The sequence below is a fragment of the Chaetodon auriga genome, chromosome 14, assembly GCF_051107435.1.
Source record: "Chaetodon auriga isolate fChaAug3 chromosome 14, fChaAug3.hap1, whole genome shotgun sequence".
In the NCBI taxonomy this organism is placed as follows: Eukaryota; Metazoa; Chordata; class Actinopteri; order Chaetodontiformes; family Chaetodontidae; genus Chaetodon; species Chaetodon auriga.
The window spans coordinates 4,022,586-4,046,086 of NC_135087.1; the positions used below are offsets into that span (position 1 = coordinate 4,022,586).

Consider the following 23,501-nt stretch of genomic DNA (forward strand, 5'->3'; position numbering starts at 1 on the left):
ACATAATCACACACCACTTAACAGCAGGAGATCTGCAGCACACTTCTGCAGAAATCCTGCAGAGGCCGAGCCACCTCGCTCTCCAATTAAAGACTGGAAGTCACACTTTCCACGTCTTGTTAAAATGTTAGTGAGGAAAAACAACACTTCAGTGTCAAAAGCAAAAACAGCACATCACAGCACATGACTGCACCTGTGTCTCCATAGTGACGTCGTCCTGAGGGGAGACAATATGAATCAGACCGATCACGTCCGCCTTAAAATGAAACACCAGATGGCGGCTGACTGAAGCGACAACTCCCGACAATACACATCAACATACGTGTTGCTTCTCTCTATAAATAAAACTCAACTGGTCCCCAGTTCATGATGAAGGAGAGTTCAAAGACAGTTCCTTTCTAAGAAGCAGCAGACTAAAAGCCATCAGCTGAAATGCAGACACGTTCTGTTTATCTCCACTTAACCACAATCACTTCACAACAAAAGCAGGAGATTGTTATATACTGATCATGTTATATGCAACATTTTAGATAGTTAAAATGGAATTTATTCATAGAAATATTAGTTTAGTGGTGTTGAGTGTGGTGTCCCTCAGAGCTCCATCCTGGGCCCACTTCTCTTTCTTTAGTTTTAGCATTCAGCAACGCTACAAATACATTTTCACTCCCATGCAGATGACACCCCGCTGTACATCCCAGATTCTCCACATGATTTTAGTCCATTTAACACTTGGTTCAATGCATTCAGAATATAAGTGACTCTCAAGACCTGCAGGACCACATTATTTTTATGTAACAGCATTTCTCAAGTACAGCTTCAACACGTTTTTTTATGTTGCCTGATGTATTGTTAGATACCAGTTAAGGCCTCTGGCTCACTTCAGCTTTTTTTTTTTTCCAAAGGCATCAATACAAACTGACAGCTGTCTCAAAAAAATTATATTTATAGGAGCTATAGCAAAGAAAACGTCACATCTGATTTAAGTCTCACACTTCTGCTGCGAGGGTTTACACACTGAGTCCTAAGACGTCTCTGATCCTGTTCCTGTGTGTAAAACCAATAATAATAATAATATAATAATAATATGTTCCTAATTCATTGGCAGTCACCCTGATGTGTGATGTTTCCAGCTGATACTGACCTTGCTGGGGATGGGGGCCGGAGGGTTTCCGGGGGAGTGGAGGGTGGGGATGACCGGAGCGACCAGAGGGGTCTGGGCCGGCGTGCTGGGCTCGCTGCTGCTCATCTCTCCAGCGGAGGCCGACGCCGAGCCGGACGCAGCCCCCTTCCCACCGGCGCCGGCAGGTCGGCTGGGCTGCTGAAGAAACCAAGGAGGGAAACAATGAGAAAAAGGCGTTTCTATAGATCTATAAGACATCTGGATAAAAAGACAATGAAAAGACCCCGCTGAGTATAAATGGCGGCCATGATGGAGGTCCCTCACTGAGTGTGTTTACAAGCACACAGTATTTTGTCTTTCCTCAGGATAAGATGTTTACACTGAACATAAGAAACCTCGTTTTTATCTTCATCCTGATGATCAGAACAGTATTTCTGATCACCTGTACAGGTGTGTTTTCATTCCTCAGCATCACAGCCAATCGCTCATTTCTCTACAGACTGTTCAGTTTCTACATGTCACACTTTCATTTCTGCATGTCGAACATCGTTCTGTTATTCACCATCATATTCTTCTGTTTTACTGGTCCAGTAACTCAAGTCAATGATGGTTTGCAAACAGGAAGTTATCAGAAACTGAGATCCAGATTTGACGTTTACATGCGCAACACATAACAAAGAATACTGATGTCCATGTAAACACACACACACATTTATACAAATTAGCATTAGCAGAGGCTAGCTGCTGCATGCAATCTTACATATTTTCTTTCCTAGTTTCTGAGCTAACCAGCTGTTTTCAGGTTATTTTCACTGTTAAATTATTCACTTTTCCTTATATGATTACCAAACTGAACTAAACGCACACACATAACAAACATTATTTTTAGGTCATGTCTAATTTTCTACTCATGTATTTGCCCATTCTCTGACGGACCTCCATGATGGATCTGATGTAGACACAAATTCAAAACTGCAACAGAAAAATACTCAAAATGAAATCACATAAAACCAACATTAGAAAGCAAACGAAGCGATTAATGTGCTGAAACTTCATGGAACTAATCAAAACAACCGAAACGAAAAGGACAAAACTGAGCAAAAGCAACAGAAGCTGCACCTGCAACGACGGAAAGAGGGAAAACTGAGAGAAGAAAACTAAATGTTGAACACATGAACGCTGAAATACTCAATGTGAAGAAGTCCAAGATGGACGAAAAGAAGAAAAACAGTCGTGTGTGAGTGTTTGTTACACTAAGTATACAAATATTAACCAATGCTGCCTTCCTCTAATGAAGCTAAAATGGATTTCATACACACACACACACACACACACACACACATCCACACAAACTGCTGCGTGAAGTGGAACAACGATCACACATAAATAATTCAAGCCGACAGAAACGAGAAGCCCCTGAGGAGGTCGAAGTCTGGGCTCACCTTGGGCCTTCTGGCCGTGGTCTGAGGAGCAGAGGGAGGAGAGGAAGAGGAGCACAGGGAAAGGTCAAAGGGCAGCAGAGGAGGAGAGGAGAAGGAAACAAACAGCCAGGGTTAGTGATTCAAGGCAAAGTTCATATGAAACTGGAAATCAGACAAAAGGATGAAATGAGTGGATGAAACAGTTCTGACTCGAATCTGAGCTCAAACGTTTACACTGACGGTAAAAACCCAGAAAGCACCAAAGTGGATCCATCATCACAGATCTCCTCCTCATCTCTTTGTCCTAGCTGCTCTCCGGGGCCTCATCTCTTCCACCCACGTGACCAGAAACCTCATAACGACACGGCCGCCGTGACTGGTACGGCCGCCGTGACCTCAATGACTGCATTGTGTCTCGGGGGACGCAGCAGATGAGGTTCATCTGGGCTCAGATCAGTGGACGGCGCTGGGACAACAGCTTGTTACGCTGCTGCATCGCATGTTTCAGACGCGCTGCACAGCCGGCGGCATTAGCAGGGAAACGTATTTCCAAATTCACATTAACTTCAACATGCACGGGTTTAGGGACGGAAGACAAGTCCACAAGACTTGACCTCTCCAAAGACGTTCAGTTTACTCAGCAGGAAATTCTCCCATTTTAGCAGCTGGAAACTTAATATTTTAGACCTTTTTGCTTGAAAAAAGACAAACAATTAATCAAATATCAAGAAAAGCTGCAGATTAATTTTCTTTTGATCAATTAATCAATAATGGCAGTTTTTCTTTTTATTATTAACAAATATTCCTTTATATCCGAATTATTTCCTGGAAAGTTTCCTGGAAAGAACTGCTGTAATTTTGTCCTAATTAAAGGAAAAGCAGAGACATGAGTCTGATGAAGAATGTGAATATTTATCCATCATTCATTTACTGTTGGACACTTTGTTCTTCATATATGATAAATAAATTATCATTACTGTTGATTTAAAGACTTAGCAGATTAGCAGTTCATTGTAATTATTCACTGGAACCAGATGAACATTGTCTGGTTTATTTAGGATTAGGGCCAGATTACACAACATTGTTATTAAAACACACAGTTTAACCCAGCTCTGTGCAGACGCTCCTGTCCTTGATCTCTAGTCCTCCTCTTTCACTTTCACTGCTTTACCTCCTCCTGTCCTTTGCACGCTGACTGTTTCAGCTTTGGCGTGGCATCGCTTTGGCTAGTTATCGTTCATTATTGGATTAGAGCCGGACCATTCAGCAGAAATTAGCCCAAGCTAACAGCTGTACCAAATAAGAGCTGACAGCCCTCTTAAGCCACGGTGTCGTGCTGTAGGTGCTAGAACAGGCTGTACTGAAATCACATCAGCCCGTTTCCGACATCTGCAACCAAGAGTGAAACCACCTGATTCTCCCCTGATGGACAAGAAAAAAAAAAAAAAAAAAAGGCGACTGCACACACATGTGAAGGCATTAAGTGATTCTGCAAAAAAAAAGGCACTATGAGTTAGCAAAAATCAATACTGAGGGACAAATAAACTGACAAAAAGATCAACAAAGAGCATGATCAAGCTGCAGGTACACTTCTACGTCCACACTGGGAATATTAAGAGGAAGGAAAAAAAAAAAAAGGGCATTCCCACCAAACTGAAATGAGGAATGACTGAACTTCCAGGCGTGACCTTTCCAGCAGCTCTGCCAGCAAAACAAACGCATGGTGACAAAAACAACATCCTAAAAGACACGATCGGACGGAGTTCTGTACCTTGCGGGGTGCAGGAGTCTGCCTCATCATATTTGCAAGAGAAGAAGACACAGACACACAGACACACACAGACACACACACACACACAGAGGAAGGTGATACAACAGGCAGAGATCCACAGAGAGCAGGTTTAGGACAGACGGGCAGCTGAAGCCGAACACACAGGCCGGGAAGCTGCAGCGCTAGTGCAAATGGCCGCAGCGGTTTTTTTTTCCCAGGCTCCCCCTCCCCGCCTCCGTCCGTCCCTTCCTCCTGCTATCGTCCTCCTTTATGTCCTCCTCTCATAATCCATTTGCCGGAGCCCTCAGTCGGTGCCTCCCTTCCCTTTCTGCTCCGATTACGACTCTGACATCTTGCTGCCGCGAGCCTCCGACCTGCTACTGTCCACGGGAGACGCCTCGCCTCCCCTAACCTTCCTCTCCTCCCTCCTCCCCTCTGTCTCAGTTCCCCCCTTTTTTCCTCGCTCTGCTTATTGTGATTTGTCGGCCCAGCCAATGCCCTGCTCCTGCATTACATCACCGTGCACCCTCCTCCCTCCCTCCCCATGCTCGCTGCTGCTCACCCACTCATCACCACCTCTACCACAGACAGACAGGGAGGGGTGGGTGAGGCGGTGTGTGTGTGTGTGTGTGTGTGAGGCAGTGACAGAGCAGACAGAGGATGTGAGAGGGAGGAGGCGGGGCTGGAGACGGAGGTGAGCGGGGAAAGTGAGCAGCGACGCTGATGCGAGCCTGTCGTCTCCTAGCAACGCTCGCGGAGCCCTCCTATGGGCTCATTAAGATGAGACAAAAACACAGAGGGTGGGGGGTGGGGGGGTGACACCTGATCTGCATCACAAATGAAAGAGATTTAAGCTGGATTTGACAAACCTTTTTAGATTTTTGTGTTATTTTACAGTAAACTTGCTGGAAATCGACACACTGGGGTGAGCAATATGGATAAAATCTCTTCATCATGCTGAAACATAATAAACACTCAGAAAATTCAACATATTAAGCTTACAGACATCGTAACCCGATGGGAACGTCCGAATCAAGGAGCGTCATCACTCCTCAGTCTAATATTGAGGCCGAGATATCCTGAACCCAGTCAGGTCGAGACCCCCCTCCTCCACTCCCCCAAAAATTCTACATTTCCCACGATGCAACTCGGTAGCTTCTTTTGCTAGCCCCTCAGTGGCTGGTTGAAGCACATATCTCCATGCCAAAGACACTTTCTGCAAAAATGCCACAAATTATCTCATATATTCTCAGACTACAGCTGAACAGTCCTCCTCGTGAATCGGTGCCGTCCCCCTTTAAATCCAAAACTGCCGTGAAGCTTGTGGATATGCAACATTACCCACAATGACCTAATACAACCAGAGATATTTAAGTACCGCTGTGCTGGCCTGATAATGACACCGAAGTGCCGTTAAATTCACTTATTTTATCCTGAATAGAATCTACAATGTGGGCAGCAACGCAAAGGTCTGGAACGAGGCGACTGCAGATATAAGAAGTACAGAGCAAGGCCTGATGGGTGAATTTCTGCTGTCTCACAGTAAACAGACATATGGTCCACTCCCAATGGGAAGTCCTTGTAAAATGGGCTAAAAGATCCAGGATCAAAATCCACAAGACTCAAACAAAACGTTAGTCTTGAGCGTCAGAGGTAATACTGATCATAGCACAATGAGTTTTTAGTGCATAAAGTGATTTAATAGGTCAATTCCTTCCTTAACAGCCAAGAGCCATTTGAGTAGCTATCGTAACATCTTCCTCAGCTCCGCTAATCTCCTTCCCTGCACCGGCAGCTCAGCAGGAAGAGAGAGGGATGTAAGAGGATTAATTCAGGGGGGATACTCTGATTAGATGTGAGCTTTAAACCTGAAATACTTTGACACTGTGGGCACGACAACAAAACAAAAGCAGCACTTTCCCTGAGTTTAAATAAAAGATCTGAGTCTATTTCTCTGATGACAAATTTGTTGAAATCCATATTAGTGAGAATTTTCTCCTTTGCCACGATAACTTCCAGCCTGTGTGTCATTGTGTTCTGTGTTTAAACGGCCTTTTACTGTGACCATCCTGATAAAAAAATCATCCTGTTTAATCAAGCGACGACCTCCAGGGAAGAAAAATGAAGTGCCACAAACTGCAGTTCCTCAAACGGCCACTAGAGGCTCCAAAAGCGAGTCAATCCCCATAGACCCCCAGATTAAAATGCCAAACTACAGCAGAAATAAACATTTATCTGGTCTCTATAGATAATTTCTCCGTTCGTGACAACTGATAACACACATGCTTAAATTACATTATGGCTTAAAGTTCTGCATAATTACGGGCACAGACACTTGACAGCTAGCTAGGTGACAGCTAGCCGCTAGCATTTAGCAACCAGGCTTCATCAGGTGGATGGATTATCTGGACATATTTGTTTTGAGAAATGAGCCTTTCGTGTGCACAGAAAAGATCTTTCACTGCAGCTCGTGATAAACGGCAGAAAAAGCACCAGGTTTAGATTTTCAGTGTAATTTGAGATTGATGTGATGAAGCTAAATGAGGCTCAGCTGATGATGAATGCAGAGGCTGATTCTTCCTAACATCAGCATCAGTGAGTGTTAAAGAGGTGAGTGCTGAGAGTCGGGGCTGTCGGGGCAGAAAGACAAACTGTTTGTGCGTATCCATTTCAGAGCAGCAGAGGGAAATCTGTCCTGCTGAAATATTAAACATCTTTCTGTGCAATCCCTCACTTTCTCTGCACCACACAGACTAAGTGCTGCTCCGAGAGGCCGGCTGAAGTGATGGGAGCGAGGCGTGCAGGCAGAGAGGACGATGGGACGGCGGTATCGGGTTCCTGCTTTCCCGGCATGGGAGGACCGCCGCCTCCAGCAGGACAGAGAGGGGGTGAAATTACATTAAGACAGCAGAGCCCAGCGCGCTCGGCCTGTACCGCCCTCAGCAAAACAGTTTCCTGGAGTACGGCTGACTTGACAGAGAGGTTCATCTCACATGACGGCAGAACAAGCACAGAACTCACAGTTTATTATTTTAGAGCGATGTTACTTTGGTTTCCTGCATGTGAGGAATCTCCACTGAGGCTGAAGAGGACGCGTCCAACTCAAAGTGTCTTCATGTCATCGTATTTAGAGCTAAACGAATCTGCAGCTTAATTCTCTTCTACCTTCCTCTGTTCGCTCTGGTTTTGACCAGCTGATGGGACTTTTTAGAAATCCCATCATCCTCTCTGTCCGCCTGTCCCATTTTCCAAAGTTTCAAATCTCTCTCAACGGCGTCCTCTAACTGTCCGTTCACCATTATCCAGATGAGAGAAGACCGGAGCTGATAAAAATGTCACCTTTGATTAAAGTCTGCAGGAGCCGTTTTTCGCCCTGAGTCTCTCCTCTCAGGCATCATAAAGGCTGCATTATATTATATGTTTCTGTGGGTATGCAGGCGGAAAGAAAGGCTGAAGACACTACTTGCAAACCAGCCAAGTTGTTGTTCCTGAGATACTGAGAACAGGACGGACAGCCTGAAGACATAATGCTTCATTAATTCATGATTTTCATGGGTATTTTTCTGTCTTCTCTGCATCATATCTGGAAAGTGAAACAGAATATTTAAGGCTCCAGTTGAGACTAATCTGAGCTCCTGGTGTGAGCAGGAGACGCAGAGCAGGACACGATAAAGCAGAACCGAGCTGACAGGAAATCCATACGGTGCAGGTCTGTTCTCTGCAGGCAGGAAGACGGCTGATTTCACCTCCGTCATCGTCTGACATTTTGGAGCAGCAGACGAGCGGCTGCATGTATGACTCAGCCGAGCTGGACTGTTAAAGAGCAGGGGACCGTCAGTTCGGACCTCGTGATGGACCGCCGCCATGCACAGCACTCACAGCCCATTATATCATATCATGTCTGTGTATTTCTGAGCCACCTTCTGACGTAATGTGAGCCGAGTGGACTCAAACAAACACCAAACTGGCTCATCTCATTTTCTGGACTCAAACATCACTGATTCTGCCAAAATGAATAACCTCCAGCTGCAGGTCACAAGAAAAAAGGCAAAAATAAACACCTCAAAATCCACTCGTTTTGTCTGACCCATCGTCCAAAACCCAAAGATGTTCAATTTACATTGATATAAACAGAGAAAATCTCACATTTTGAGAGGCAGGAAACGGGGAATGTTTTGCATTTTTGGCTGATAAATGACTTCAAGGATCAATCGAGACCAAAACTGGTGACGATTAAAATGCTTAAATGCTCCACTCCAGGCTGCTGTCCCACGCGTCCTTCACCAACGTTACACCAGTGCATCACTTTACTTTGACAGCCTTTTAATGCAAATTCATAAAACCAGTAAAAATGTCCCATCAGAAGCCCGTCGTGCCTTCACAGACACCACTAAAACAACAGTTTTCCTTGAGCTTTTGATAAGAAATAGCTGCAGAATTTGGTCGTTTTCCTGCCAGCGACCATCAAACGTGGGTCAGTGTGACCCAGAGAATCGTCTGCCAGGCTGATTCCCCTTCGACATGCTTCAAAATGCACAGAAAGCAGACAAACACAGAGACGCAGAGCGGGCCGATGCAGACAGACCGGAGCACAGAGCGAGGTGAGGTCAGGTGACAGGAAGTGGGCGTGACACGATGGCGGACACAGGCGTCACCTCTCGCTCTCCTCACTGGCTTCCATTCACTCGCACACAAACAGAGCAGGTTGTGTCAGGACTAAAGATGGCGGTGCGGTGAGCTGAGAGGAATCATGGGTAAATGAGGGATGGGGCCCTGTTGCCATGCAGCGGCGAGGCCATTCAGAGCCACGGTCACCACGGTTACCACAATCATCATCATCATCATCATCACATTACCACTGTACCGAGGTGAGAGAAACATGCAGCACCTTTTTGGGCTTCACTCCTCGCTGCGTGGTCGAAGGAAAGAAGGGAAGGAAGTGAGGAAGGAGAGGAGGGAGGGTGGAGGTCAAAGGTCAAGAGTTTGTCAGAGGCATGCTGGAAGAGGCGGGGCTACGGTGAGTCGGTGCTCTTCATTGGTGGTTCAAAGATGTCAACCAGACACACGTCCTCACACACACACATTTCTTCATTCAGCTCATTTTCTCATATAGCACATATAAAAAAAATCTGATTTAAAATTCGTATTCAAGTGTTTCACACATTCGTTTCTCCTCATTTAGACAATTTTTGACTTTTATCACAGGAAGAAATAACAAAAAATGTGACATAGGAGTTCTTATAATTAAGATATATTAATCACTAAAGAGTGTTTATTTAACTTTTAACTGTTACTTATGTCGTCTTTCATCAGCTCAAAGTGCTTCTAAATGCAGACTCATCTGGCAAATTAATGACACTCTAGTTCTAACAGAGGAATAACATATCAGAGCTTCCTACGTTATTTAAAACTGATCTCAGGACAGCTCCTCTGTTTGTTTCGCAGTCTGATGCCGCTCCACACACAGCTGGTGTATTTATAGGTGAACACCGCCCTCTGCTGGTCACACTGGAAAACAACCGTCAGCTCTGGATTCAAGAAGATCTGATTTGATTCTGTTAAACTTGGTAAACTTGGATTCTTTAAGATTATTTTGAATCTTTATGAACTGTGTGAAATCTGTTTTTCATTACGAAGGAAGACAATGTGTAATTATAAAAGGAGAAAAAGCAGAATGTGATCTCAGATTCTTCTCCATCCTTTAACAGGCACGTATAAATATTTTGAATATTTAGGAATATGATTAGTCCTTTGTACTGTACGTTACTACTTCAGAGTTGCATGTTGTCAGTGTGTCACTACAGTACAATCAATGCACTGAGAGATTTTCAGTGACTCTCCTTTAGACTGAATTACAACATGCTAATGTAAGAACACTAAACATAAATGTCCATATACTCATTTAAGAGCCACCAAGCATCATAAAGTGGGGTTTGTGCAGCTGTGTGTGTGTGTGTGTGTGTGTGTGTGTGTGTGTGTGTATGCATCAGTTTGTGAGTCTCTCAGTGTGATCATGTGTAAACGCCCAGGTGAGCTCCTCCATATCTGCTCCTGATTTCCTGCAGGGGAACTCTGTGTCACAGTCAGCGTTATCGGACTCACCAGTTTGGTGGACTTGGGCGTCTCCAGGATCTCTGAAGAGATAAACAAAACAAACAAACAAAGGAAGTGAGAGGCGCACTTTCATACCATCATCAGTGTCTTTTACGAGGTATAAAGTCCCACAAAGATCCGTGTGCAAACAGATTAGAGTCAACACTGAGTCACAGTGGAAAAACTGCAATGAAAGACTACAAACACCTAAATGAGTTTATCTGTGTCCACTTTCTACCTTTAGATGTGACTCCAGAAGTAATGGTACTGATATTTTGGTCATTTTAGCATTTATAGCATGTAAAAAGTCAAACCAGCTTCATGTAAATATGTGATATCATGTGATATCTGTGGTGTCTCATCGTGCACAGATAAAACCTGTTCAATAAACACGCTGAAAGAGCCTGAATCAAGATTTCACATCAGTCGATAAGAACTGTATTTCTCCGGGCGGTGCAGCAGGAGCAGAGGACAGATTTTCAATGGTCATTCACGCCGACTGCAGGTGAATAAACCCAGCAAACATTTTGCATGCGGCGTGTGAGCTGATGGGAAGTTTTAAAAAATGAGTTTTAGCCTGTGAGGAAACAGAAGACAGGGTCCATCTCTGCTATTATTATCTCACTCACTGGGTGCACTGCAGCTCTCTCCATCAATGAGCTGTCATGTCTGAATTAAGGGAACGTTAACGTTAAAGTCATCCATGTGCGACCGCCAGCACGTTAACTGAAGACGAAGGCAGCAGCGTCACACATTCGTCGTCTGAAAGGGGTTAAAGACGAGCATCAGCTTCAGCGTCAACATTCAGCTCTGTGTCACATCTTAGTTTTGGTGCAGGGCAGCTTGTTGTGTCGTGAAAACTCTCCTCTGCGTTGCTGCTTTAACCTGAGGAGGCGTCTCATCATCAGGTAAACACACCTGAATCAGCAGAGCCTCGTTTCTGTTCCCTGTTTCTGAAAAATCAACATCGCTCAGTCAAGTGTGTCACCACTTCAACTCCCTCTCTCTGCGCCAGGAAGTAGACAATACCAAAGCCGGCACAATGCACCAGCCGCCACCCCCCGATTTTAGGTAGCAGCAGTGAGGCGTAGCCATGGAAACAGAGTGCAGCTCCATCCTCTAGTGGATAAAACGTGCCGGTGGCCAGATGTGGAGAGTGAGGGCAATTTTTATTTCTCCTGTTAAAAGCAGAGAGAGGACGATAGTTCGGTGCGAGCGTTAATCAGCGTCCACACTGATTTCATGGGAGCGATCATGGACTCAGTAGCTGTTCGTCGTCTGTCAGATGCTATTAAATTCATTTCTCATGATCACCGTGACTTTGTCCACATCCTGATGTGCACACAGAGGGATTCAAACCCCAAACCTTCGCAGTGCCGGTGCAGCACTCTGCTTGACTCATGACTGAAATGAAACCAGACGGTGACCCTGTAATGAGATATTTACTGAGACATTTATATTTCAGGCCTTTAGCAGAAACTCTAAACCTCAGCGGCTTACAGTGGGTGAGCAGGTGGGGTTAGGCTGCCTTGCTTATGGGCACTTATGCAGTGATACACAGCTGCAGACGTGGCTGATAGAAAAATGACCTCTTTAGATGGAAAAATGATCCGTTTATTGGAAAAAAGATGGCAGGAAGTGAAAAAATATGATTAAAAAAGAGCAAATGTTTCATTCAAAGGACTGTCGTCAGCACATCTTGCAGATCATGTCATTCCAAAGACACCAATAGGCTATTAGACAGCCAATCAGGATAAAGGAGGTAAGATGCAGGAGGTGTTTCGCATCAGCAGCTACCAGATGGGACTGTTTATTTTGGTTAAACGCTGCCGACACCTAGAAAAGCCTGGACCCTTTCACAGCGGAGGTGATAACACCTGCAGCCTGAGCGCCCTGCATCCGTTTACTGTTTTTATTAATGTCACGACGAGGTGATCGTTCAGCTGCCTCCTCTCATGCTGCAGAACTTTTCACTGCTTCATGTTTAATGTTCTGTGCATGCACGTCCCCGAGACGACTTCCCTTTCAAAAAGGTCACGATTGCACTTTGTTCCCATTTTATTTCACTGGTGAAACAGGAGCAGAATACTGAGAAGTGAACGTGTGTGTCCTTGCCTCGTTTGGGAACCTTGCCGGTGCCGGGCTCAGGTGTCTCTGGAGACGTCGTGTCTGCCCCGTCGTCAACCAGTTGGATCTGAGAGACACAGAAACAGGCAGCAAGAGACATTTAGCCACGTCTTCCAAAACATCACAGGCTCGTACTGTCAACTATCTGACTGAGAGGAAGCGACGCGTTAACGGGGAGCTGCAAAGACAAATGTGGCTTGTTTATTGATGTTCATTCAAATATAGCACTCCCCAAATGAGTCCTCATTTTTCCATCTTCACAGCAACCTTTATAACTGCAGTGCAGGCAGAGTCAGGGTCAGGCGGTCTTTTAAGGCAAGCAGGGGACATAGTAAAGAGGATTAGTAATGCAACACCTGATTGATACTGAAGCTGACCTGAGTGTGTTTGCACCTGTGCAGCTGGGTCACAGGTGGCTCCGACACAGTTTACTCTCTGGGTTCATGCGACAAAGTGGGCCTCATGCAAGAGCCACCGGAGCAGACGCTTTCTTAAGTGTGACGTGCCAGTGATAGAAGACAACATGTCGCATTCACCAGTTTCCTCTTCGGTACAAATGAAATTCAAACGGTCTGTCGTGCCACACATGAACAGACAGTCTGCCGTCGCTCAGAGCAGAAAAAACACTTGTTTGATGAAGAGTTATACACTAATCTGAATGAATCTGGAGTTTATACATGTTACCATGATACAAATCGTGCTTTGTTGTCTCGCAGGTTCCTGTGGATAGTGCTTGAACCTGCCTGACATCCACTGCAGCTGCTACCACTGTTAGTCACACTTCCATTATTATTACTTCCATAGTGCTGTATTACATCCATGTACTGTTACCAACACCTGTAAACATCACATACATAAATATATCAGATATGTATACAGTAAGCTGAGCCGCTGCCCAGGGTAACATCCTCTGTTGCGCCTGTAATGAAATCTATTCTCTCGTCCTTCTCGGTGACATTTCCTCTCATTTCAGTCACGGGCAGTTTTTTTTTTTTTTTTCTATCTTACGAGGTCAGAACATTCTTTCTTTATTTTTTAGCACGATGATGACAAAGCACTTACTGTTTCTGACACTGCTTCACTTGTTCTGTTTGGTCTGATGTTCTTTGTTTTTACTCTGACATGTTTATGCATGAAACTTGCACAAATGGAGCAGAGCAGGTAGCCTCTTACAGCTATTTAGGGGCGTCAATTATGCTAATGATCAAAAATCACCCACACACACCTCCTCACCTGTAAGTGACAGTCATGCAGCTCAAATGAGCAAATCTCACAGAAAAACAAGTGGCATGTTTAGGATTGAGAAATGTTTTTCAAGAAGTTTAAAAGGTGGAGATTTTGCGCCCGTGTTGTTTGTATTGTGCGCACACACACACAAACACACACAAGGACACACATGCACCTGCACTTGCACCCAGGTGACATGGCACAGTCTTGCCGATGGTTTCCCACTACCCCACCGATAGATAGGTGGCGATATTGGGCCAAGAAACGCTGCAACGTTCCAGCAAAGACAAGAAAGAAGAAGAAGACTGCAAGCTAGTAAATATGGATGTAAAAGATGCAAGATTTTAAAAAAATGCAAAAGTTTAATGGGGCAGGAAATGCATTCAACATGTCTGTTGATCAGTTGGATCCTCAAGGATCCAATCAATGCATTTGGATGAGTAGCAGTGAATGCAAAGAGACTTTGCAAAGAAAACCCTGCAGGGAACCTTTAACCCTTCTGTCTGTGTACATGTGCATGTGGAGGGCTTTACGCCAAGGTACCTGAACCCCCCACAGTGAGAAAGCATCAGGAGTTCATTCAATGGGGATGAAATTTAAGCCCATGTTTCCTTCCCTCCCTTGGGATGGATGTGACTGTCCCCTCCAGGCCACCATCAGTAATCTATGGTTATGAAACACGCAGGAACACTTTGCGGTATTTTTCTGGGAGAACATAATAAAGCGGTTTTTCATGCAGCCTGAAGCAGGAGAAAAAGGCTGGCAGCATTCAGACAACAGAGGAAAATATCAGCCCCCACACAAACACACTGCGTCAAACAGAAAGGAAAACACAATCTCAAACGTCTCACAGCACAGGAAACAAAAGACAGATGGGGGGGTGGACTGGCAGAGGACTCGAGGGCGGAGACTCTGACTGGACAGTATACCTTCAGTAGTACTGCAGTTACCTGAGACTGTCTCACAAATATCCCGCGGTTCTCCTCGCAGGTGAAGTAGCGCTTGCCCTGCACGGTGCCGTCGTTCTTGCCTTTGGCCTCGTCCAGGATGACTCCCACCCATTTTCCGGAGGCGAAGAGCGTGTTGCCGATGTAGGCCACCGTGCCGCGCTGCCCCTTCCCGATCACCTCCACCAGGGAGCCCACCTTGACGGGCCGCCCGCCCCCGTCCGAGCTCATCCTGCTGCTGCCGCTGCTGGTGGTCTGGGTGGGACGGGAGACACAAACAGAGCTGGACTGTAAAAATACATCAGTTATTATAACTCCCAGCACGGACAGATGCCCTGTAGAGGAATATGAGGCAACTTTTTTTACTGCTGTGGCTTAACGACCCTTTAAAGTGGCACGCACTCTAATATATTTTATTGATAAAGGTTTATTGATGAAGCCATGTGGATTATATTTCCTCTAAATGTTTAAAACTTCAAGCTATCATTATCACAACTTTAAGTGACAACTGTCAGACAGGATAAATAAAGACACGACCTCAGAGCAAAAGGAAAAGCTTTGATGAAGTGGCCACGGGTTCAATCACTGCTTTAGTGCGTGACTGCAGGGCTGCAGTGCAAAGCATCACACACTGAAGGCGACGTTTGCATTGAAAGGGACCATTAGCAGGACCATGTCTGCACAAAGAGGTGAACGAAAAGTCGTTTGAGCATCATTCTGACCCACTGAGCTGCTTTTTGGGGTTTTTTTGAGAAAATTCCACGACAACAATTTGACGAAGCAGCTCTGATGTGTGTGGAGAACAAATCGCACGGTGAAAACGCCTCAACAGGGGCACTTTTTACTCGAGCCGCCATATTTTGTAATCAAATAATCCTGCATAACCCAATTTACAGTGTGATGTCCTAGAACTGATGGTGACTCAGCAGAACAGCAGAGCGAGGAGCAGACGATGTTACGCCGGGAGGGAACATGCTCTCCTTGAGCTTACTGTAAACACACACTCTGTATGTGATGCTGTTTAACAGAAACCTCTGCAGGGCAGCGAGCCACAACAGACGGACGGACGGACGGACGGACGGACGGACGGACGGACGGACGGACGGACGGACAGCATCGTTAAAGTACCACATCCCGATCCATCCCGTCCACTGCAGGTCTCTGTGGTCCTGTCAGACAGTGCAATCTTTTCTCTGACGCCGCTTTTAACAACTCCTTCAAATATACCTTTCATTAACTCAAGAAATATCAAACAAAACTGATTTTCTTCAAATTAATAGCAAGTTTCTTCAAAAATATCAGCCGAAATCTATTTGTTTACGTAAAACAAACCATAAAAACGAACACTTTTGATGCATTTAAAGGATTGTGAACGTTTTACGGTTGAGAAAAAAATGGTTATCACTCTCTGGTGGATAAATTATATTATGGTGACGCTGCTTTTAACCACCTGAAACATATCTTTCACATTTCTCTGCTGTAACTCATTGTCCCTTATTGGCTGCCATCCACTGACACATCTCCATTAGGCCATATCGTCAATTCCTGCAAGTGCTGATGACAAAAAACACTTAATTATCGCAGCCGTACTTCCTGTGAGGGATCATATCTTTGTCCTCATTGACCTGCTACCATCTACACTCCTCCCAGGTCAGCAGACGGGACATTGAAAGCAACACAAGGAGACTGTCCACTCCAAATTGGAGAGTAAAAATCCATCAAAACAAAATGTCTGATTAAACAGAAGGACTACCTCCAGGCCTGAGCGGTCCACCATCTGTACCGAACAACCAGGCAGCATTAAATCTAAGCAAAGCATAGGCTGGAATGTGGTCGTATAAAGCCTGTTCTGTTAAAGCTAAGCCCAAAGGTGGTGTCACTTCTTAAGAGGCGGTTTGAACAGTTTACATGTTTCAACCACAGCAATGAACAATGGACTTACTGGTCAAACTACAGAGGAGGTGTACACCCGATTTTTCTATTCTCAGCTTCGTATTTATGAGCAGACCTACAATCAGCTTCTTTCCCTCATAAAATATCTTCAATATATCCAAACATTTTGTTCCACTTTCTTACTGCTTACATGTAGAACCAGACTCTGTTTAACAGCTGCAGGTGATGGTCTTTTATTAACATCACCGCTGAGATGTTCAAAGCAGCAGCAGTTACGCCAACCCTGAATTCCCTTGATTGCTTAAAGTCTAATTAACCTCCCTTATAATTCATGACCAACATGGAGAGAGACTTTTAACTCGTCACGTGCAGGAAACGTGTCCTTGAGTCTTCCTGTCTTTGTCAAGCCTTTTTCTACATCACAGTCGAGTCGTCAGATCTTTTATTCAAGCTTTAGCATCCTTCTAAAGGCATCACATCACCTCAGATTCACCACAGGAGCAGGTTTACAGCGCTGCAGGGAGAGCACACGATCTGCATTCAGGCACCCGTCGAGGTGTATAATTCATGCCTTCTTTAAAGTCATAAAATAATGAAAACAAAGGAGTTTTGAACGGGCTGCCACTCCGTACGGAGGCATTCAGCCCCCGCTGCGACCTGTTCGCCATGTGCTGGAAGCACAGAGGACCCGGGGAGGACGTGCTGAATTATTTAGTGTCACTCTACTCTTAAAACACATGCAGGCTCACACAGACTATAATGCAAAAAAGGAGATAAAAACTGTGACATAACCTCATTTGCTGCACTGTAACTGTGCTCTGATGAAGCCGCTGGTGAAACTTGTCGGCCTGAAGACGGTTTTGCTTTGTTTTCTTAAAAGAAGAGCTCCTGAAATGTTCTGGTGCACAGACTCACCAGGTTACGCAGGATAAATTACAAAGCATGCAATCTAAGGACTACTCTGATGGGGGGGGGGGGGTGGTTTCTGTGATCTGAAGGAAAGAAAAGAGTAGCTGAAAGGTACTAAAATCTAAGAGCGAGCACTGATGTCATCCCTCCCGGTGACAGAGCGGCTGCTTGACTCAGAGACGGATGACAAACAGGAAGTCTTCAGGGGCTTGTGAATTGTGTGTCCAGCTGTCTGCTGATAACTAAAAGCTTTAGCTTTAGCTTTAGGAACCTATTACCCGCCTGTCATGTATCATCTCCTACTTTACAGGTTCAGAGTCATCACAGAGGTCTGAACCTCAACATCACAGCAGCAATGTTGAACCCGGAGGGGCATCTGAGCCGAACAAAGAGGCGACAATTCAGACAGAGGAATGCAGCGCTGAAATGGATTAGAAACCCTTCCATTCAGAGCAGAAATCGACATGGAGCAGATGACAGAGTGAAACAAATCAGACAGACGTTAACAGGAACAATGGCGCACCGATCAGGACTAACTTAGACACCACAGTCTGGCCCATTCATTCACCTCGCTGGGATGTATGAACACCTTGTACGCACTCACCCGGGTGTACGTGTTCCTCCTAGTCTGTGACATGTTTCCTGGTCGCCGAGCCGCCCCCCCAAACCGGCTGTCTTGTCTGAAGGAGCGTGTTATGGGGGTGAGCGTCAGGCAGACAGAAGGGGGTCTAGGAGGAGGTGGTGGGGGTGTTCGGTGATGCTGCTGGAGCGTCTCTCTCCTCCTCTCTCTTTCTCTTTAAAGAATCACACCATCTCTCTCCTGATCCTCACAGCACAGCCTGAGCTCCCAGAACTCCCCGACCCTCCTCTCTGCTGCTGCCGGAGGAAAGCCGGTGGGAGCTTTTGGCTCCGACAGAAAGTTTCTGAGGGGCGATGAAAGGAGCAGAGGACAACAGCAGAGCAAAGAGGAGAAAACAGCCAGGCTAGGTCTGCTGTGAGCGCATCAGCTGAGCGGCAGCACTGCGCTGCTGCGCTAGTCTGTGCTGGCTTCTGCAGGAGGGAGGGCGGTCTAGGCCCGGACTGAGGTGCTGGGTCCTAAAGCCTGCAAATACCCCTCTCAAAAGCTTCTCAAAATAAACTTGAGAGTCATTGTTCCCATGCATGTCTTCCTAATTTTGCATGATGCAGAGGTCTGGAGTTGTTTGGGACGTCTTCAGGGCTGCTCTGTGGCAGATCGAAGAGCAGTTCAAGTCCTGATAAGACAAATCAATAAAGGACAAAGTCCTGTGGCACCCACAGTTAGAAATGATCAATTAGCCAACAAAAACAACTCCTTCAAGGCCATCACTACAGCTCAGAAATACAGTCAAAGAGCTCAGATGTATCCTAAAACTCTCACTTACTGTCAAATTCACTTTCTGTCTTCTGCTACAGTACAAGTCTGAACACCGGGAGGACAGACATGCAGAAACACAGGCAGTAAGCATTTTCAGCTCAATCTGATGCAGTTTCATTGTGGTCGAACACAAAAGGCCCAGGTGATGCTCTGTAATGCAGCACACTGTAAGCAAAAGCCAGCAGATTGCATTAGGGCCCCGCCTGATGCTGTGGCCCATCACAGAGCGAGGATTAGCTCTCCTTTATCAGCTTTTATCAGCTAACTGCATGGCTGGGGCTTTTTTAGCTCTCAGTCCTCTCTCTTTCTGTGTTGTCATCTTTTTGCAATGGAAGCAAAGGCTGCAGGGTTTCTGCGTGAAAAGCCTTCAGCTTAGAGGCTGATGAGAGATGTTGTGAGAGTATGCATTTCAGCATCAGAACAAAGGAAACGTAGCCTTCAGGACGGGGGAACATATTTCCTACCAAATAATGCATCACTGACAACGATTCAACAACCAAGAGTGGATCAGGGCAGCAAAGTGTACTGTCTGCAGGCTCAAAATCACCCCTACACAAGCTAGTAAGTATGTTTTTGGCTTCACAGCCTCACTCCTAAAATTGCACATAAAGTCCAGAAAATATCCTACGATTTCAGACATGGGAGTGTTGGACACAGCTGGGGACGTTATGGGACACAAAATAAACCTCTGCAGTCGCTTTGAACGTTTATGCAAATGACAAAGGCAGAACCAAAACCGGGGGGGGGGGGGTTTGGTGGGAGGAAGGGGGGGGGGGTCCTTATCTCTCACCGCAGAAATAATGAGACAACCAGCACGCAGCCAAAATCAAAGACCTGCCTCCTTACAGAAAATGAGGACACCAGTGTCAGAGAAAGAGGCGTCACCGGCTCAGATGAACACCGCTGCGAAGCCTTTTCAGCCCGGTGCACAGAAAGGTTGCAGGAACAGAGGTGACACAGGAGGATTCAGGAGGATTTTACATTACGACCAGACTGCACCTCAGCCGGTCTGCTGGTTCAGGAGGAACACATCGACGCCACTAAGCAAGGTAAGGATGAGCATGTCTACGTCCTTGAAGATGGCATTGTACAGACAAAGTAGGAAAATACGAATGGAGTTCGGTGAAAGAGTTTGTGTCTGCGTACAGTTTAATCATGAGCTGAAATGCAAACTGCTTCGTCAGGAGTCGTCAAGGTGTCACCTTTATGTCACTGAGGTAAAGAGTTCTCAGGTCCGTGACAAAAAACACAGTTTCACTGAGGGCTGCAAATATTAATTAGAAAATATTAGAAATTAATCTGTTTAATATTTCCTTTAATGAAGTGGTTAGTAATTTGTTTATTGTACATAACAAATAAGGATAATGTTGGCTTCCAGACCCCAAAGTGATGTCTGCAGATCGGGTCCTTAATGTGACTTAAACCAAAAGATTCACAGGATAAAGACTTAAAACACATTTTAAGAGTTTAAGAGTAAACAGCAAATATTTGTTCTTTCCCCTGGTAAAACCTTCAAACTATTGATTCAAACTGGAATCAATTCCTACTTGATTTCAGCATTTATTATGAGGACACTTTGGCCAAAGTCACAGCAGGAAATGATCATAAAAAGCCTTTTATAGATCACTGCGACTTTAAATATGTCTCACTGTAAATGTGGCGTCGCCTTCATGATGGCAGCACAGAGGTTACATTTAAATAAAGGTGCAAATGACTAAACTGTGATCGTAAAATGGAATGAATTACTTTAACCATAGATATTTAGTTCAAGATCATTATGCAAAAAAACAGCAAATATTTGACATTTGAATATGGAACCAGATCATTTTTGGCATTTTTCCTTAAAAAAACGACACACACAATTAACTGATTATCTAAACTGTCGCCAATTAATTTTCTATTACCTAACTGACTAATTGTTTTAGCTTTTACATTGAAGAAATTTCACTGTAAGCCTTACATGTAGTGATTTATCAATAAATTGGTCTTTCGATCGTTAAATGTTCACAGGTCCAGAGTTTCAAATGGCTCGAAAATCTGTTTTTCATCAATGCAAATCAAATATCTTTGAGCAGTGAATTGTCTGTCAGATAAACAAGCAATAATTTTTTTACATTTCTGAATAATTAATGGCAAAAATCATCAGTGTAGGGGCTGATAGAGAAAGCAGCTCTGATAACAATAGTGGATAAGTAAGCTAATCACATGTTGGGCTTCCTCTCCTCTACATGCATGTTAATGATGTTCAGGCTGATCTCAGCACTGTGACATGCATACAGGAAAAATAGGTCAACCACAGAAAACAGGGCCAGAGCTTTCTCTCCAATGTGGATGAAATGAGCATGAAAACGCCCAATTTAACTGCAAGGAAAATTTCAAGAAATCCTTACAGAATATAAATAAAAATGTCTATTAGGCAAATATGAAAAGTATGAGCTGAATCTGTCATTCAGTGGGAAGAACCACTGACTCATTCACCTGAATGATATTTCAGCTTTATTTCAGCTTTTTATCCAACATAATGAGCAGCTATTAATTCTTAAAGAGAAATATTACTGATGTTTGCCTGTTATGTCAGATGGTAATCAAGATAAATCACAGCATGGGTGTGGCTGCAGGCTGACTTGACGTTTTCTCCAGACAGATTCAGGAAATTTGATGATAAATTAGGAAAAACAGTGTGAATGGGAGATTAATTGATTTAAACCAGGAGAAAGCCCATTCATCCCATTAGGGCTGGGTAACCACACCGCCTCCATAATCACCAACCAAAGCTAATTAAACATTTGTAATGGTCTGGACACCATAATTAGCCGTTTAAATGTGCAAATGTCGCGTCTTAACGTCTGCGGGTGATAAAATGGTCACTTTTAAGGCCGATATTTGCTGCTGTCAGCTGTCTGTGGGACACTCCCTGACCAGCTGCTAGCATAACTAGCCGTTAGCTTCGGTTTGGCTTTCTCAATAAAGAAACATTTTATCGAGCTAATTTTAACAGGACACAAACAAATATATTTCTAGACAGGCGTGATAATGCGTTTTAAATTTACCCACCGCAGTTCAGATGACATATGTGTGCTAAATCTTACCTGTTTGTGTGCTAAAATCCAGCTAACCGCTCAGCTTCGTCCCTGACAGGCTACATCCATCCATGGAAGTCTGACCGGACACATCCGTCCTGAGGTGTCCGAGCTGCTGCCTGACCCGGGCCGCCTCACAGACACCGAGGAGCCCGGTGATGTTAACACTGAGGCTGGCTGTAAAGATGTCAAGTATAGTACTGCATTTGCTGGAAAGTGGGTAACAGCTCACAAGGTTTACACACAGACAGACAACGTGTGAAGAATATATTTTCTTTACAGGAGTATTTAATATATTAAGGACAATCATTTTTTTAATGTCAAATATCTTCTTTTCCTGAGTAGCCATGTTTATTTTGCCATGTGAAGCACGTTTTAAACTTCATTTAGATAAGTAAGTGTGTAATAAATTTGTATTTATTATTTTATGGATACGTGTGTGTGCGTTTGTGCGCGCGTGTGTGGGGGTTGAGGAAGGCAGGAGGGGTAATTTAATTGCCGGGGAAATTTAATTCTTCACACGCTGAAAGAAAAGTAAAAGAAAAAAAAACATTAGGGAACAAACAAGAAAACGAAAGAAAACTAAATCGACATTGGAGCTGAAAATGTAATTCCGACCACACAGCTCGTGTATTCCCATTTATTTTCTGTGAGGTTGTGTGTGGGGGTTTCAGCATTTGTACATATTTCTGTAATATGCTCTGTGTTGTGATGATAAAAAAACAACCTGAGAACCTCTCAGCTTGTGTGCATCCTGTATGAAAAGCAAACTGCAGAGCAGAACCTCAGTACTTCCCCATCTTACTAATGTCTGACTCACTTCCCAGCAGGCTCCTCGCCCTGCGGCCACAACCTCCCTCCTGCTCTCTTACAGAAGAGGCTTGTTCCTCTTGTTTGGCTGAACAGGTGGCGGACTCTCTTTTAGGCCTGCGGCAGCACATTTTTGGTTAAAGAAGAAAAATGCAAAGCTGGAGGGTTTACTGTGCACAACACATATTTCAGATAATCAGGAAAACAGTGTCCCCTGACACACTGCAAACCTGGTCCTGGTATGAACAAAGTACAAATTACTCATGCATGTCTGTTAAACCCTTAAGTCTATGTGTAACTACTGAACACTCTAGTTAAGAGCAGCAGAGGATTTGCACCCCTCGAGTCATGTTTTTGGCCGATGTGAAAAGAATGCAAAACAAGTTTGCTATTAAATGAGCTCTCATATGATTAGTTATACCATTTATATCAAGCAGCTTCACAGCCACTGCTCTCTTTTTCCCGAAATTCATGAGGCCATGAGGGATTAATGCGGCACTACAAAACTGAATTGGCAGGCTGTCGTGACTTAAGACTGATAACAGAAACACTGAATTTTACAATGAAACAGACAAAAAACCCTCCTCATTTATTCACGTCATGGCCGATACCTGATCCACTTACTGAGATCAGTCTCAGGGTCGACACTAATCCGGTGTATCTGATCAGTGAATCCTTAATGGTACAAAAAAAAAACTGCCAGAAAA

At 44.6% G+C, this 23,501-nt stretch overlaps 1 protein-coding gene across 9 annotated transcripts in view; it reads right to left on the reverse strand.

Moving 5' to 3' along the window:
• The window catches only part of dctn1b (dynactin 1b), a 31,843-nt gene extending 9,690 nt beyond the window's left edge, over positions 1 to 22,153 (reverse strand). For 2 of the 9 annotated variants that reach the window (XM_076748549.1, XM_076748547.1), the window contains exons 1-7: positions 18,113 to 18,519; positions 14,710 to 14,961; positions 12,521 to 12,599; positions 10,415 to 10,446; positions 9,201 to 9,221; positions 2,563 to 2,583; positions 1,142 to 1,318 (exon numbers count right to left, since the gene is read on the reverse strand). In XM_076748549.1, the coding sequence (XP_076604664.1) occupies positions 1,142 to 1,318; positions 2,563 to 2,583; positions 9,201 to 9,221; positions 10,415 to 10,446; positions 12,521 to 12,599; positions 14,710 to 14,961; positions 18,113 to 18,145 (615 nt within the window). In that variant the 5' untranslated portion in view covers positions 18,146 to 18,519. Of the gene's footprint in view, positions 1 to 1,141; positions 1,319 to 2,562; positions 2,584 to 4,312; positions 4,902 to 9,200; positions 9,222 to 10,414; positions 10,447 to 12,520; positions 12,600 to 14,709; positions 14,962 to 18,112; positions 18,520 to 21,993 lie in introns of those variants that run through there. The other 7 variants (XM_076748556.1, XM_076748554.1, XM_076748552.1 and 4 more) reach the window with 6 other exon arrangements.
• Positions 22,154 to 23,501: the final 1,348 nt, after the last annotated feature.